Raw genomic sequence first — 15,288 nt, 5'->3', positions numbered from 1 at the left:
TGTGCAAGCACTCAGAGGCTAAGCTTCATACCATTGTTGATACATTAATGGAGATATGAGAAAATGGGTCTGAAGCTAAATATTCAGAAGGCAAGCCTCCTCCTACCAGCCTCTTACTGACATGCAATACTACCCGCTGACTCTCAGGATCCATAGTAAACCAGTGGGCAATGTTAATCAATCCCTGTATCTCGGCAGCAACAGTAGATGTCTATAATTGAACTCAGCACCACCTCTAATGTGCCAACAGAGCTTTCAGCCCTCTCAGGGAAAGAGTGTTTGATGACAGACATCTCATGCTCAGCATCAGGCTCACAAGGACCTATACCCTACAACATGTTGAGTCCAATGAGAGGAGAGGGACAATTGGAACAGAACTTAAACAGTTGGTGCATAATGCTGCAGGTGACTTTTATCTGTGCAGCTTTAAAATGTTTTTCGCGAAACCTCCAGATATTGCAGAATCCTATAGGTCCAACCTCAGAGCTTGTTCTGATTGATTTTCCTAGTGGAGCACTGTACTTGATGAAATATTGAGCATGGACAAGTAAAAGGTTCAGACAACTTTGCTACAGACATGAAAGGAAGCCTTTCACCCAGTTTTTGTTTAAAAAATCCAACATCTATGGAATGACAACAACTGCAAAAGTACTGAAAAAAAAAAGCCTGGAATCACAAACCTGGTGTACTGAAAGCTTTGTGTTATCAGGAATTTTGGCTTGAGAATTGGATTCTGCAATGATCCGAAAAAAGCTATCAACAGAACGACATAAAATATGGCAGTAGACAGATTCAGCCTGTGGTGATTTTTATACTGAAACTAATTTAATGGTCTTGAGAGCAGCTTCTTTGTAAGTATATGCTACAGTGAAAATGCAGTTTTTCAAGCAGAACATTGTTCAACATAACAATGAACTGCCATCTTTGGTATTACAAACAATTCTATTACGTCTCCTTAAACATCGTACATTCCTGGTAACACAGAGCCTGTTTTATTTTAATCAGTAGCTGAGTTATGGGACATAGTCTGCCTTACAAAGTAGAAGTGAGAAAACATGACTAGGAATAAAATATTTTGTTGGCATTTGAAAAACTACAAATGAAAATGTCCAAGTTTATACTTCCAGGAAGTTTAAGGTGATAAACAGAAAACTGTGTAGGTGGTTAGTAAATCTAAGATTTAGATCAAGCAGGGACTTGCTGAAAATGACCCAGATGTGCACGTATTGTTCTTAATCAGTTGTATTCAGCAAATCTAGCAATATGTAGTATCATCAGTTCTGAGGTTTTATTGCAAGCTGGCATGAAATACATTTCATTGACACAGGGCATGTAGATTTTTGAGTTGTCTGAATCAAAGCTTCAGATCGTATGCTACATTGCAATTAGTGCATAGAGTAATTATCTTCTGCAAATAAATATTTCATTCAAAAATAGCAATTAATGAAGCCTGGGACCTAACTATGAGGAATAGATGGAGAATTCATTATTTTTAAGGGAGAAGAGCTGCAACAAGCAGCATACGATCAGGTTAAGCAAGAAAACCAAGGTAAAGGACTGCTGTTTACATAATTTCGTTTACATAATTATGCAGTGTGCATAATTTCGAAATGCAATGAGTGCTGTAAATAACACCTATGAAGGATTGGAGGAAGTGCAATTCCTATATTAGAGTTTCTTGCAAATTGGCAGATTCCTTTACTTCTTAGCGTGTTTGGCCCAACAGGAAATTTGGGCAAATCAAGTCTTTTATATCCGCTTCTGCTAAAATCCATAACCGCAAGTTCACTCCACACTTCATACAAGTGTCTAGATTGTACTAGTGTAGTGGGAAATGAAGTGATACAAAGCTCTTGTGTGCATAAAGAGCCTTTTCTTTATTTCCCTTTTATTCAGGTGCTTATTGCCTCTCTGTGTCTGACTATGACAATGCGAAAGGACTGAATGTGAAGCACTACAAGATTCGTAAACTGGATAAAGGTGGCTTCTACATTACTTCACGAACACAGTTTGAAAACCTGCAGCAGCTGGTGCTCCACTATTCAAGTAAGGTCTAAAGAATTACTTTTCAAATGGAGAGACGTTTCCACGCTGCAAAGCAACTTTAAATGAAATGATTATTTTTAGTATTATAGCTATGTTGCAGGAGACCAGTTACCTCAATTTGTAGACAGCTAGAATGTGGTTCAGAATAATGCCTACAGTATGGGATGGATCACAATTCCAGTGAAAGTAGATTTGGGACCTGCCTCCTTTACCCACCTCATAGCAAAATCATGGCATAAGCTTTTATTCAGTGACCTTAGAGAAGAAATAGAAATTTGTTGCAATTATTATTTAAATATCAAGCAGCAGTCAAAACAAAATACTGTGTATTAGAATGGTGCACTTGCCAGTACAAAGAATCTGAATAAAATTTCACTTTAAACAGCTTCTTCAATATTTTTTGTTTTTAATTCAGTATCTTAACAGTTTAAAATACAGTAGAGGAAAATAAGAATTGTTAATACTACCATAAAACTCAACCTCTAGGATTTCATTACAATAATGAGTGAAGTTGTAGATTAATTGAGGACACATGCCTGTAAGATGTGTAGAACAAAGCACTGCATTTAAAGAGAAATGAGCTGCCTTGAGCCTATGGCCACACACCCATCTACTGAATTTAATGCCCTGTCACTTTCCTGCCACTGCCACAAGAATGCCCACTTAGTCTGATGCCATAGCAGTGGATGAGGACGTAATATACAGGGGAGCACATAAAACAAGCCACTGTGGATGTGCAGACGTATGGGAGGGGTGCCTCTCATTCAAAAGCACTTAATGCCTGATTGAGAGACCTGGCATCAGGAAGGTGGTGACCTACTGAGAGTCATTACCTTGTCCTTCCTATTACCTGTCTCTTCCCACTTTCCACCCTTTTCTACCTGTAATCCTCACCTCTCCCCGCCCTTCTCCTTCCCAACCCTTCCCCTACCCTTACACCTCATCTACCTCTTTCGCCTCAAATTTCACAACATTCTTCCTATAGCAAGGAGACCAGAATTGCACACAGAATTCCAACAGTGGCCTAACCAATGTTCTGTAGAGCTGCAGCATGACCACCCAACTCCTATTCTCAATGCACTGATTTGTTTGACATGCTGACCATTTTCTTGAACTGAACCAGACCATCAAGAAGATATTGGGCCAAAGCAATGGCATCTTTTATGGGTGGAAGGAGAGCTGACATGAGTTTCCAATTAATTGGTCGAAGAAGACATTAGCAGATGAATAACGAAGCGTTTCCACCATTTCTCTGGCCCTTTGGAAATGGAAGCTAGAAGTGGGTATTAGAATTTGGGCTGCATATCCTTCAAAGCAGAGGAAAGTGTCCTCTTTTTAATTAATGAGCAGATGGCACAGTGGCTAGCACTGCTACCTCACAGCGCCAGGGACCTGTGTTTGATTCCAGCCTCAGGTGACTGTTTGTGTGAAGTTTGCACGTTCTCCCTATGTCCGTGTGTGTTTCTGCCAGGTGCTCTGGTTTCCTCCCACAATTGTGCAAGATGTGCAAGTTAGGTGGATTGGCCGTGCTAAATTGCCCCGTAGTGTCCAAGGATTTGCAGGCTAGGTGGATTAGCCATGGGAAATGTGGGGCTACACGGATAGGGTGGGGGAGCTGGGTCTGGGTGGTAATCTGTTCAGAGGGTCAGTGTGGACTTGATAGACCAAATGGCCTCTTTCTGCATTGAAGGGTTTCTGTTCTAGGATATTGCATGAATTGTAAACAAAGCCTTTTGTTCCTTTTTTCTGGCAGAAAGTTTTGATCCCTGGGTGGTAATAATGGAAATTTAGTGGCATAGTGTACATTCCAAATCTCCGCTATGTGCTGCCAGCAGGTTAGACCCAGTTGGAATTACAGGCCAGGAAATCCTCCCTACTGTGCATACATCTGTTGTGGAAGTAATGTTGCCAAACGTAAAGAGTGGCACAGCAGCTTATCTCTTTTTTTTTGAACACTTGCACACTCAAACAGTTCCATTTTATAGATACTTTTCAGCTCCTGTTGGATCAACTGAGTGCAGTAACTCTAGTCATGGGCTTCTTGCCACCTAACTTTTGTCTACACACCCACTGAGCAAACCTAATGCAACACCCAGGAAAAAGAAGTGAAAAATCTGTCTTGTTTTCCTCAGTTCCTATGGATGTGTTAAGTTCCATTCTGCCAAATGAACGATGTCCAAGCTGTAAAATATGGTAGGTGGAGTGCAGCATACAAGGGCTAGTAACCCAGCCCTTTGAGTCCAGGCATCTTTTTCCTATTCAAGATAGTGGAGCAAATGTTCTGACTTAGCACTCGAGCCAGAGTTGGAAATATTCATTAGAAATACAAGTCTAGAGGGTGGCAACCCTAATTTACAAGTTTTATTTCACTATCCATGTGCATGTATGCCTGGTACATTTTATCTTAGGCAATAGAATTATTTTAAGGAAAGTAACAAATGGAAAATCACATATCTGTAAGCAGTGACCTCCTGGCTGAAACTCCTGGTTTGAGCCCCTTCCTGCAGCGAGCATTAAATCAGAAAGATTATCCCTATATTTCTGACTTGGAGACTTGTGCCATTTGCATTTTGTGGGCCTTGAGGTCTGGCAGAGTCTGCTACATTGGGAGGTAGACCTGTTAATTAGGACCATTTATTTTAGGATTTACCAGTAGTTAGATAGGGTAACAGTTAGGGTTAAATTGTGGATATTAATGGGAGCAGTAAATTTACATGTGGCCTGTGAAATCTCTTAGTATATACTAAAGCAGGCTACAAAGTTGAAAAGTGCGTGCACTCGTGCTTAGTTGTGGGAGCCGGGCTGCATTAGCTGGCATAAATGTTTTGAATGCTAATGAGATGTTTACACTGGATAATGGTCTTTCTTTCCAGAGCACGCTGATGGCTTGTGTCATCGGTTGACAACTGTTTGCCCAACTGTGAGACCACAGACCCAGGGATTAGCTAAAGATGCTTGGGAGATCCCACGGGAATCCTTGAGATTGGAAGTGAAGCTCGGACAGGGTTGCTTTGGAGAAGTTTGGATGGGTAAGAGACCTTACACTAAGTCTGATATTAGAGATGATGTATGTTACTGTATTGATGGAAAGATTACTTTGACAGGGAATATGAGCAACTGCTTCAACCTCATCACTATTTCAATTACAGATTTTAATTAAAGTTGCTTTTCAGAGTAGCATAATGTAATATATTTCACATACTATTTTGTGATTGGATAGTTCAATGTTATTACCTCTCCGAGTACCTTTGTGTTAGATTGTAACGTAGCTTTTAAGAAATTGGCAATTTATCCCTCATAATGTCTGCACACTTTGCAGAGATTGCCACATTCCCAGTAGGAATTATGCTTTATCTCAGACTGTATTGAATGTTTCACATCAACTCACAGCACAAATAAAAAGGATTTGCAAATGCTGGAAATCTGAAATGACAATAGGGAAATGCACAGCAGGTTGATTAACAACAGTGGAGAGAAAAAGCGAACTTCAGCTGTGGTTTCTAGTGACAATGAATGCACATCCAAAATGTGAACTTGTACTCGCTGTTTACAAATTATAACCTACTGTAGTGTGTTTCCAGAATTTTGTAAATTTAATCTCAATCAGTCCTATGTATGCCAATTGCCTTTTCCTAACTTCAAAATATCTGCTAAGTTCTTAGTATATGTATCCATTATTAGAAAGATTTGTTTTCTTCCCTCACTAATTAGATTCAGGAAAATATGAAATCTTTGTTTCAGGATAGATTAATAGTGTTACACGCTGAGATAAATTTGTGCAACACATTGTACAAGAATATTGTACTTTTTGTGAGAAATTAAGAGCTTTATAATATTGTGATAAGGATGTTAACTTAAAAATGGAGGGCTCTGGTTTGAATTCCTGAAACTGCCTAATGAGTTTTCCTACAACATGGTGGTTTACCTGATGCAGCAATGCTTATGATATCCTCTGCAGCATAAGAAACTCTGGTATTGAAGAATCCAACAGATATTACAATTATCTGTTAGGTACAAACATTGCATTCCTGTGTTTAAGCTAAGATTAAGCTGTTAGTTTACAATGAAGGAGCATGCTTCCGGTAAAGTGTCATGCTTCAAGTGAACTGAGGTAAGATGGTATATGAGAACTTAATACCCTCAGGTCACATGCTATTAAACAGTGATGATCGTCAGTACATATCTTAAAGTCATAAAGTCACTGACTGTGAGAAATACTGAAACACAATACTGATAATCAATAGAGAGTGCTGGAGGAATTCAGCAGATCTGTCTGTGTCTGTGAAGAAAGACACAATATTAATATTTTGAGTTCAACTTGACTTCTCTTTGGCACAAGAAGAATAGGTGTTGAAGAAGAGTCATATTGGACTTGAGACATTAACTCTGTTTCTCTCTTCACAGATACTGTCACACCTGCTGAGTTTCTCCAGCACTTTCTATTTTTACTTCTGATTTCCAGCATCTGCAGTACTTTGCTTTTATTTGACTGATGATCAGTTCTTTCTGCTTAGTCTGTACTTCATTGGATCACTAAATGGGTCACTTTTAAACTTTCTTTAGGAGATGGTGTCATGTAACAGTATGATGACTAACTATGACATGTGAGGTTCTCTGATTTGTCTTTCCCAGAATTTTAGGGATCAGAAACACCGAATATCTGCATTTAAAGTGATTAGCTTTCTAACAGCCATTAGATTAATCTGAAGTCTCTGAAATGCTCAGAGGGAGCATCATGAATGAGGGGGAGAAAAGGAGGTTCTGTGTGGTACTGCACAGCTTTAGGAATGAGAGGATAGAGAGCACAGAGAGGAGACCAAGGGGAAGAGGGGGATTAGAGCAAGAATAAATGAATTGATGTTGAGTTTGTAGTAAGTTTTTACATGTGTTCTGCTCTACTGTAGGAACTTGGAATGGAACAACAAAAGTAGCAATCAAGACTTTAAAACCCGGTACAATGTCTCCAGAGGCTTTTCTGCAGGAGGCTCAGATCATGAAAAAGCTACGGCATGACAAACTGGTACAGTTGTATGCAGTCGTCTCTGAAGAACCAATCTACATTGTAACGGAGTACATGAGCAAAGGTAGTTATATATGGAATTGAATGGGATGTTCATCACAAAAGATTTAACACTGATGTATTTGACCCCACTGGAATGGAACCCAGTATGTTTAAAATATAATTGTAAAAACTGGTTTTAATATGGAACCTGGGACTAAAAAATAAATTGATATCTTTTTTTCATCATGAGAGTAACACTTCATAATGCTATATATCTTTCTGAGAAATTTAGTTCTCAAAAAATGGGCATGGAAAAGGATTTCCTGAATAAATTCCAAATGGGTTTTGAAACTACTGCGTATTCAAATTTGTGGTTAGATAGTCTTTGGTGCCTTTTGAATTGTGTTCTTTTGTAGTGACCAGTAGTATTTAGATAAAACTAATTGGCCACAGTTCTGTCAACCATATTAATGCTGTTTTTTATAAATTATACATGGAAAAAAGTAAGTTATTGATGGAAAAAAGGTAAGTTATTAAAAGAAGGTTTAGATAGAGGATCTGGATCGGTGCAGGCTTGGAGGGCTGAAGGGCCTGTTCCTGTGCTGTAATTTTCTTTGTTTTTTGCTCTTTGAAGTAAAGTATTGATGAAAATTTTATGTTGTTGTATTATCATTTTTTTATGTTAGTGTGTGGGGTTTCACTTACATGCTGGTCATATCAAAATAACCACTTCAGATTCACTTAGCCTGGTAGCTGAGAAAATAGTCTCTCAGGTTTATTTTGAATTGTGTTTTCATTGCTGCCTAGCTTAGTGAATCCAACAATTTAACAAAGGTTTTGTGATCACTTATATGAGAATAATCAACAAGCATTCAATGATACTGGAGCACTATGTACAACCACTGAGCATTCTTTGAAACTTTGCACCTTGTTTTCAGTTTACATCATTACTGGAAAATGTATTTCTGTGTATCGAATAAATTCTAATAATCATTGTGGAAATGTGGCATGATAGAAAATCTTTGAAACCCACTAAAATAAACAGAAATGGTAATTCTGTTTGTTTTAACAATTTACTCTCAGTTCAATGCCCTGGGGTAGGTCACCTGCCTTTAGCTTCCGTTTAGTCCTGCACCTCTGCGTTACCAATCAAATTTTCCAATTGTACTTTGTGTATAAATGTGCATAGCAAGTTCACTTCATATCAGGAAGTTATTGAAAAAGAGTTGGTTGGCTGAGTGGTTGAGCCATACATTAAACATGAACTTGTAAGAGTCTGAACTCCCTATCATGTGATAGGTATGAAATCCTGACATCACAGCAAGGAGCAAAATTATCAGAGGGACGGTGGCTGTGGGTACCAAGCATGCTGTATTTCAATTTGTTGGAAGAAAGTTGGGGAGGATAGTGCGACATTGCAATGTTTTTGGTGCTGAAAAACTTTTTAAATTGTCCAAATTCACATTTTATTTTGTATGGTATCTGCACAGGTTCTATTGAATGAGTTTCTTATAAATATGATAATTGGGCAGAAAGGAGTAAGAAGATTTAAATTTATTTTTCTTTTTAGTGGGTCACTTGGATTTTTAGGTTCTGACATTCAAGACCCTTAAAACAAGCACAAAATAACCTTGTTGTTTTCATGAAGTTCAGTAATTGGGATGTCTCTCTACCTTAGTGTCCCTCTAAACCAATGCAAATTAATGACCTTTATTCTGACAGACCAGAATGCTTGATGTGGGGAATAGAAAAGAAAATGTTGCAACGGGTCTCTTGAAATTGAGGATTAAGGCAGTGATGTCCAAACTTTTCAGTATCAAGGCACACTTCAATGAGACAAACAATTTCACAACACACATTCCCTTTTTCAGCTGAATCAAATGGACATAAGTGTCACATTTACTTGTATTTACTCGGGTCATGGCCTTACTAGAGAGGTTTGCAAAATAATGTATACAACAAGCATACAAGAATATATCCATTCCTTCTTTGAATCTATTCCAAAACTTAGATTGGTGGCTTAACTAAAAAAAAAATTGAATATTTATTCACCTTGAAATCTGTGCTAGTGTGGAAATGTGTCCAAGCAGTATTTTTTTTAACAGTCATAGAATCATAAAATCCCGAGTGTGGAAGCAGGTCAGTCGGCCCATCGAATCCACACTGACACTGTTAAGGAAAATCCCAAGGCCTTTTATTCATACGTTAGGAGCAAGAGGGTAACTAGAGAAAGGGTTGGCCCACTCAAGGACAAAGGAGGGAAGTTGTGCGAGGAGTCAGAGAAAATGAGTGAGATTCTTAATGAGTACTTTGCGTCGGTATTCACTGAGGAGAGGGACATGACGGATGTTGAGGTTAGGGATAGATGTTTGATTACTCTAGGTCAAGTCAGCATAAGGAGGGGGTAAGTGCTGGGTATTCTAAAAGGCATTAGGGTGGACAAGTCCCCTGGTCCAGATGGAATCTATCCCAGGTTACTGAGGGAAGCAAGAGAGGAAATAGCTGGGGCCTTAACAGATATCTTTGCAGCATCCTTGAGCACGGGTGAGGTCCCGGAGGACTGGAGAATTGCTAATGTTGTCCCCTTGTTTAAGAAGGGTAGCAAGGATAATCCAGGTGAGCTTGACGTCAGTGGTGGGGACGCTGCTGGAGAAGATACTGAGGGATAAGATCTATTTACATTTGGAAGAGAATGGCTTATTAGTGATAGACAGCATGGTTTTGTGCAGGGTAGGTCATGTCTTACCAACTTGATAGAATTCTTTGAGGAAGTTATAGTGGAAGGGAGTTTCTCAAAATGGAGAACTGTGACCAATGGTGTTCCACAGGAATCCGTGTTGGGACCACTGTTGTTTGTGATATACATAAATGATCTGGAGGAAGGTAAAGATGGTCTGATTAGCAAGTTTGCAGATGACACTAAGATTGGTGGAGTAGCAGATAGTGAAGGGGACTGTCGGAGAATGCAGCAGAATATAGATAGATTGGAGAGTTGGGTGGAGAAATGGCAGATGGAGTTCAATCCAGGCAAATGCGAGGTGATGCATTTTGGAAGATCCAATTCAAGAGCGAACTATACAGTAAATGGAAAAGCCCTGGGGAAAATTGATGCACAGAGAGATCTGGGTGTTCAGATCCATTGTACCCTGAAGGTGGCAACGCGGGTCGATAGAGTGGTCAAGAAGGCATACGGCATGCTTTCATTCATCGGACGGGGTACTGAGTACAAGAGTTGGCAGGTCATGTTACAGTTGTATAGGACTTTGGTTCGACCACATTTGGAATACTGCGTACAGTTCTGGTCGCCACATTACCAAAAGGATGTGGATGCTTTGGAGAGGGTGCAGAGGAGGTTCACCAGCATGTAGCCTGGTATGGAGGGCGCTAGCTATGAAGAGAGGTTGAGTAGATTAGGATTATTTACATTAGAAAGAAGGAGGTTGAGGGGGGACCTGATTGAGGTCTACAAAATCATGAGAGATATAGACAGGGTGGATAGCAAGAAGCTTTTTCCCAGATTGGGGGACTCAATTACTAGGGGTCAAGATTTCAAGATGATAGGGGAAAAGTTTAAGGGAGATATGCGTGGAAAGTTCTTTACGCAGAGGGTGGTGGGTGCCTGGAACGTGTTGCCAGCGGAGGTGGTAGAGGCGGGCACGATAGCGTCATTTAAGATGTATCTAGTCAGATACATGAATGGGCAGGGAGCAGAGGGATACAGATCCTTGGAAAATAGGCGACAGGTTTAGATAGAGGATCTGCATCGGCGCAGGCTTGGAGGGCCGAAGGGCCTGTTTCTGTGCTGTAATTTTCTTCATTTTTTGTTCTTTGTTTCTTTGACCCTCTGAAGAGCATTCCAGCCAAAACCCAAACCCCCTACCAGGTACGTGTAACCTTGCATTTCCCATAGCTAATCCACCTAACCTACGCAACCCTGGACACTAAGTTTAGCATGAACAATCCACCTAACGAATCCACAGTCATACAACAACGCGCACCTCTTTACTGTGCAAGCACAGGTACTTCTCATCCCAGAGATACAATCCTCGATTATAGTGCATGCTCAGACTGAATGTTTGGGCCTGCACATGTGCAAGCAAGCTGAACAATGAGCAGATTTCCCATCTTCCCACAGTGACAAATGTCCATGCATGCATGGTGTACACTTCTAACATTACCGTGGCAGACTGATTAAAAACCTCTGGGCTCAGGCATATTTGGTGGCAAAGTAGAATGAAATGTGACTGTATCTTAATGTATTGTACCTTGACCTGAGAATCCTTGATAGTTTCTTTCCCTAAGTATTAAAAAAAATCTATCTTGTTGCTCTATGGCTCTGTTTTGTTGATCACACAGATACAGGATGAAAACGTAATATCATAGAAAGTAATTGAGTTGAAGCCTAAGGCGTCATCACTTTCTTATCTTTTGAATGGTCTGCTATTACAGGAAGTTTATTGGATTTCCTTAAAGGTGAGATGGGAAAGTACTTGAGGCTTCCACAGCTGGTTGATATGGCTGCTCAGGTTAGTGCCAACTTATTGCTAATAAAAAATGCATGAGTTTTAAAAGTCCTTTACGCTCTCATGGTTTTATTTAATGTGTTATGTTACCAATGGCATGATCTATTAATTTAGCATTTCCTAAAATGGACCTCAATAATCTGGGGTCATTCGATCCATAATCACATTCATTCTACACATCAAAGAACAGCTCTGAGTTAGAAGTAGCCCAACTCAACCACTTATTAGGGCCAGGCGAAAACAAATCTATGCATATACGATGATGTTCACATCCAAATTCCAAAAGCAATGTTAAGTAGAGAACCTTGCTGTGAATTTTGCTGTTGTGTCCACTGTGCATTTCATTTCTTTAAACATTAAGAATGTAGTTGCATTTGGTTAACCTTGTAGCTATCAGCTAATTGTAATGGATGCAAATGTCAAGAAATGCTTTAAATGCAAATTATTTCTTGAATTAAAAGACTTTGACGTCAGATTTGTTTCATTAGTAAGGCTTCCCTGTATCCTCATTATCCCAGTAAGCCAACAATTGTGATAAATGAATGACTAGTTTGGTAGAAATGATAATTATCACCTTTTATCACTGATGAAACCAGTGAATTCAAAGACAGTTTGAATGCTAGCTGTGGCTTGGCAAGAACAAATCTAGAAGATGAGGTAGAGAAACAACAACAAGGTAAAGAAAAGGAAGCAAGTCCTTCACTCTGCATTCCACTACTGTGTGGGGTCCATGCGCCCAAAGCTGTGTAGCTCGAGAACTGGCATACTCAGTTACATAAGGAACCATAGCAGAAATTTGCAACTCTAAATAAGTGTCATCTTCAAATTGAGGGACAGCTGATGATGATGTGTTCTAATTTCCGAGTCACAACATTTAAGATCAAGTATTACGGTCCTGGCTGATGGCAATACTTGACAAACCAGATGCCTGAGTAAAATTTTACTTGATAAGTTTTAATGTTTGCACTTGTTTACTATGGTAATTAGTGACTGAACGCATTCACATGGCCCTGCTAATGTTCTTTAACAAAAAAAAACAAGTTTATTTTGTAGAAGAGAAAAAACTATATATCTATATCGTATGTAAATATATATATAAATATATAATATGCATACACGTACATACAGGATGATTTAGAAAAAAAAATTAACATAAATATTAAAACAAAGGTTTATCCTTTTTCCCAGCAGTACCCTTGAGAGATATTCAGTCCTTGCACAATATCCCTCCTATCTTAGCTCTTTAATTCCTTAATTAACTTACTGTATCTGGTCTTAATGGCCTTTAGCCCTCATTCTGGTGGCCTAGGTTGTTCTTTTCAGTTCTGATGGCCTGAACGTCCTTTCAGTCTGATTGCTTGTAAAACTCTATAAGGGCTGTTGTGGTGCAGTGTTAGCGTCCGTACTTCTCAGCCTGGAGGCCTGAATTCAAGTCCCATTTGCTGCAGCAGCGTATACCAACTTCTGTGAGCAGATTAATATAGAAAATATCTGAAAACTACTACACAAAGCACATGGCTTAGAGACTTCACAAACTAATGTGCTTTTTGAAGCTATTCTTCTGAATTGAAAGCTGATTCTGAACTGAATATCAGTGACCCCTGATCTGTTTGCTTTGAATGTAATAAAAGTTCAACTTTGAAAACACTTCATCAATTAATACCACAGGTAAAATGTAAAGTTTACATGGTTCTACCAGATCAAAGAGTTGCTCTGTTATTAGAAGAGACAACTGATGGCAGTTTAATATAAGGGTCACCCCACCTCAGGCCAGGGGAGAGGTTGAGGAGGAGAGTCCTACATGTTAACCACAGACAGGGTGGGAAATGAACCCATGCTGTTGGCATCATTCAGCATTGCAAACCAGCCATCCAGCAAACAGAGCTAACCAACCACCCCCCAACACCACAGTTAAGGTAAAGGTAAAGTTGGCATAGTCCCAGAGGGATACCATTTCATTAGAAGGAGAGAGAGGGAGGAATGACTTGAGTGTTGAGTTTAACCAAAGGGTCACCATGCCTCTGGTAAGAGGTGAGGTTGAGAGACAGGACCTTCTTAATGACTTGAGCCTGTATGTGAATTGAACCAGTGCCATTGGTGTGACCCAGCATGGCAAACCAGCTGTCCAGTCAACTGAGCTAATCAAACCCCAAATGCCACAAGTAGGCTGCAAGGCACTTAAATTATATGTCACCTTGAAATTTAGGTCTTTAGTTCACTGTTCTATATTACTTTCTGACCGCTTTCAAAAAATTCCATTACCATGATTAGTATCACACAGCCAGTCATCTCTACCTTAAAATTCAATTTGCCAAACAATGATATATGTCTTTACCACAAAAGCTGTACTTGGGAGTTTGCTTTGCATAAATTAAATGCTGTGTTTCCTACACTACCATAGTGACTACAGTTCAGAAGTACTTCATTGGCGCTGAAGAGCTTTGCGATTTCTGGTGGTTAGGTGAAGTGCTAGATAAATGCAATTTTTTTAATGATCCTAATTTTACCAAGGGTGATACTTTGTAGCAATATTATCTTCTTTCTTAAACAAAAATACTCTTTTATCTCATAACATTACCTCTATCTCTGGCCAGTGCAAACTACTTAATGAAATATATAAATATGGGCAGGAGAGACATTCCTTTTAATTCGATTTAGGATGTAAAAATATCTTAAGTTGTGGATGATATGAGAAAATCTAGATGAGTATTTGGACATGTTACATTGAGTGTTTATCTCAAAGTGCAGCTGAGTGTTGAACAGACTTCCAGTGGGAGAAAGCCATACAATTCAAGTAGAAAATTATATAGCTATAGTAATGTTTAATGCTGGTTGAACATGGAGAAATCATTCCAAAAGTAAACTGGCATGTATTCCAAACCTAAAGCTGAGTCATTCAGAAGCACAAGATATAAAGTTGCTTTGGCATTAATTGAAAAGTTTGTTACAAACAGATTTCTGTTTAATGTTTTCCATAAACAGTTGCTGAGTGCTGTCTTTTAGATTGCTCACAAGTAGATAGCACTGAAACATATGGAATAAGGCAGGCACTATGGGCTTCCTGGTGTTATATACTAATCCATTGGGGGTGCACTTTAAGTTTTATATTTTCTGAAGTAAATGAACTCATGCCACTCTGGGATTTTACAAGGTAAAGCTGCCGTCAGATTCACCAATGGGCATTGATAGAATCAACTAGATGAGAGTAGGGAAGCAAAAGGGTCACAATTACCTAGTAAATGCTGCCATTCACCAATCGAAGGATGGTATGAGATGCATTATGGCACTTCAGAGCCCTATCTTTGTTTATTGTTGAATCCATGGCCTGTAAATGCTAAATACTTTCATACCCTGTGAAACTGCAAAATGGTTCTCTGGTACTGCTGTTATACTGATGCTGAAGTGTGTCTGGACAAAGATAATAAAAATAATGCACTGCATATTCCACAAAAGAGTACATGGTAAAAAAATTGATAAGTTATAGGTCAATTTTTGCTGTGCCTTCAAAGACAAATGGTATTCATTCAAAAGTAAATCATTCTACCTTTTCTCTTTAAGCTAGAAGTATTTCTATATTTGCCAAAAGGGTATGTTGCTTTCCAATATTTGACCAATGCTGACTAAATGTAAGAATGTCTTTTCCTCCTTCCTCAATCGTTTGATGGTCACCCTGTTTTTCCTCTTGCTGTCATGGATGGTTGTCTAATTCAAAGATAT

At 39.1% G+C, this 15,288-nt stretch overlaps 1 protein-coding gene across 2 annotated transcripts in view; it reads left to right on the top strand.

Annotated features, from left to right (window-relative positions):
* The window catches only part of LOC109921818 (proto-oncogene tyrosine-protein kinase Src), a 151,414-nt gene that overhangs the window by 123,235 nt on the left and 12,891 nt on the right, over positions 1–15,288 (top strand). For both annotated transcript variants that reach the window (XM_048608277.1, XM_048608279.1), the window contains exons 6-9: positions 1,897–2,046; positions 4,920–5,075; positions 6,951–7,130; positions 11,498–11,574. In XM_048608277.1, coding sequence (XP_048464234.1) covers positions 1,897–2,046; positions 4,920–5,075; positions 6,951–7,130; positions 11,498–11,574 — 563 coding nt within the window. The remainder of the gene's footprint in view (positions 1–1,896; positions 2,047–4,919; positions 5,076–6,950; positions 7,131–11,497; positions 11,575–15,288) is intronic.

Source organism: Rhincodon typus, chromosome 19, assembly GCF_021869965.1.
Source record: "Rhincodon typus isolate 14 chromosome 19, sRhiTyp1.1, whole genome shotgun sequence".
NCBI classification, from domain to species: domain Eukaryota; kingdom Metazoa; phylum Chordata; class Chondrichthyes; order Orectolobiformes; family Rhincodontidae; genus Rhincodon; species Rhincodon typus.
The sequence above is the reverse complement of the archived record's forward strand: the minus strand, read 5'-3'. Positions and strand labels throughout refer to the sequence as shown.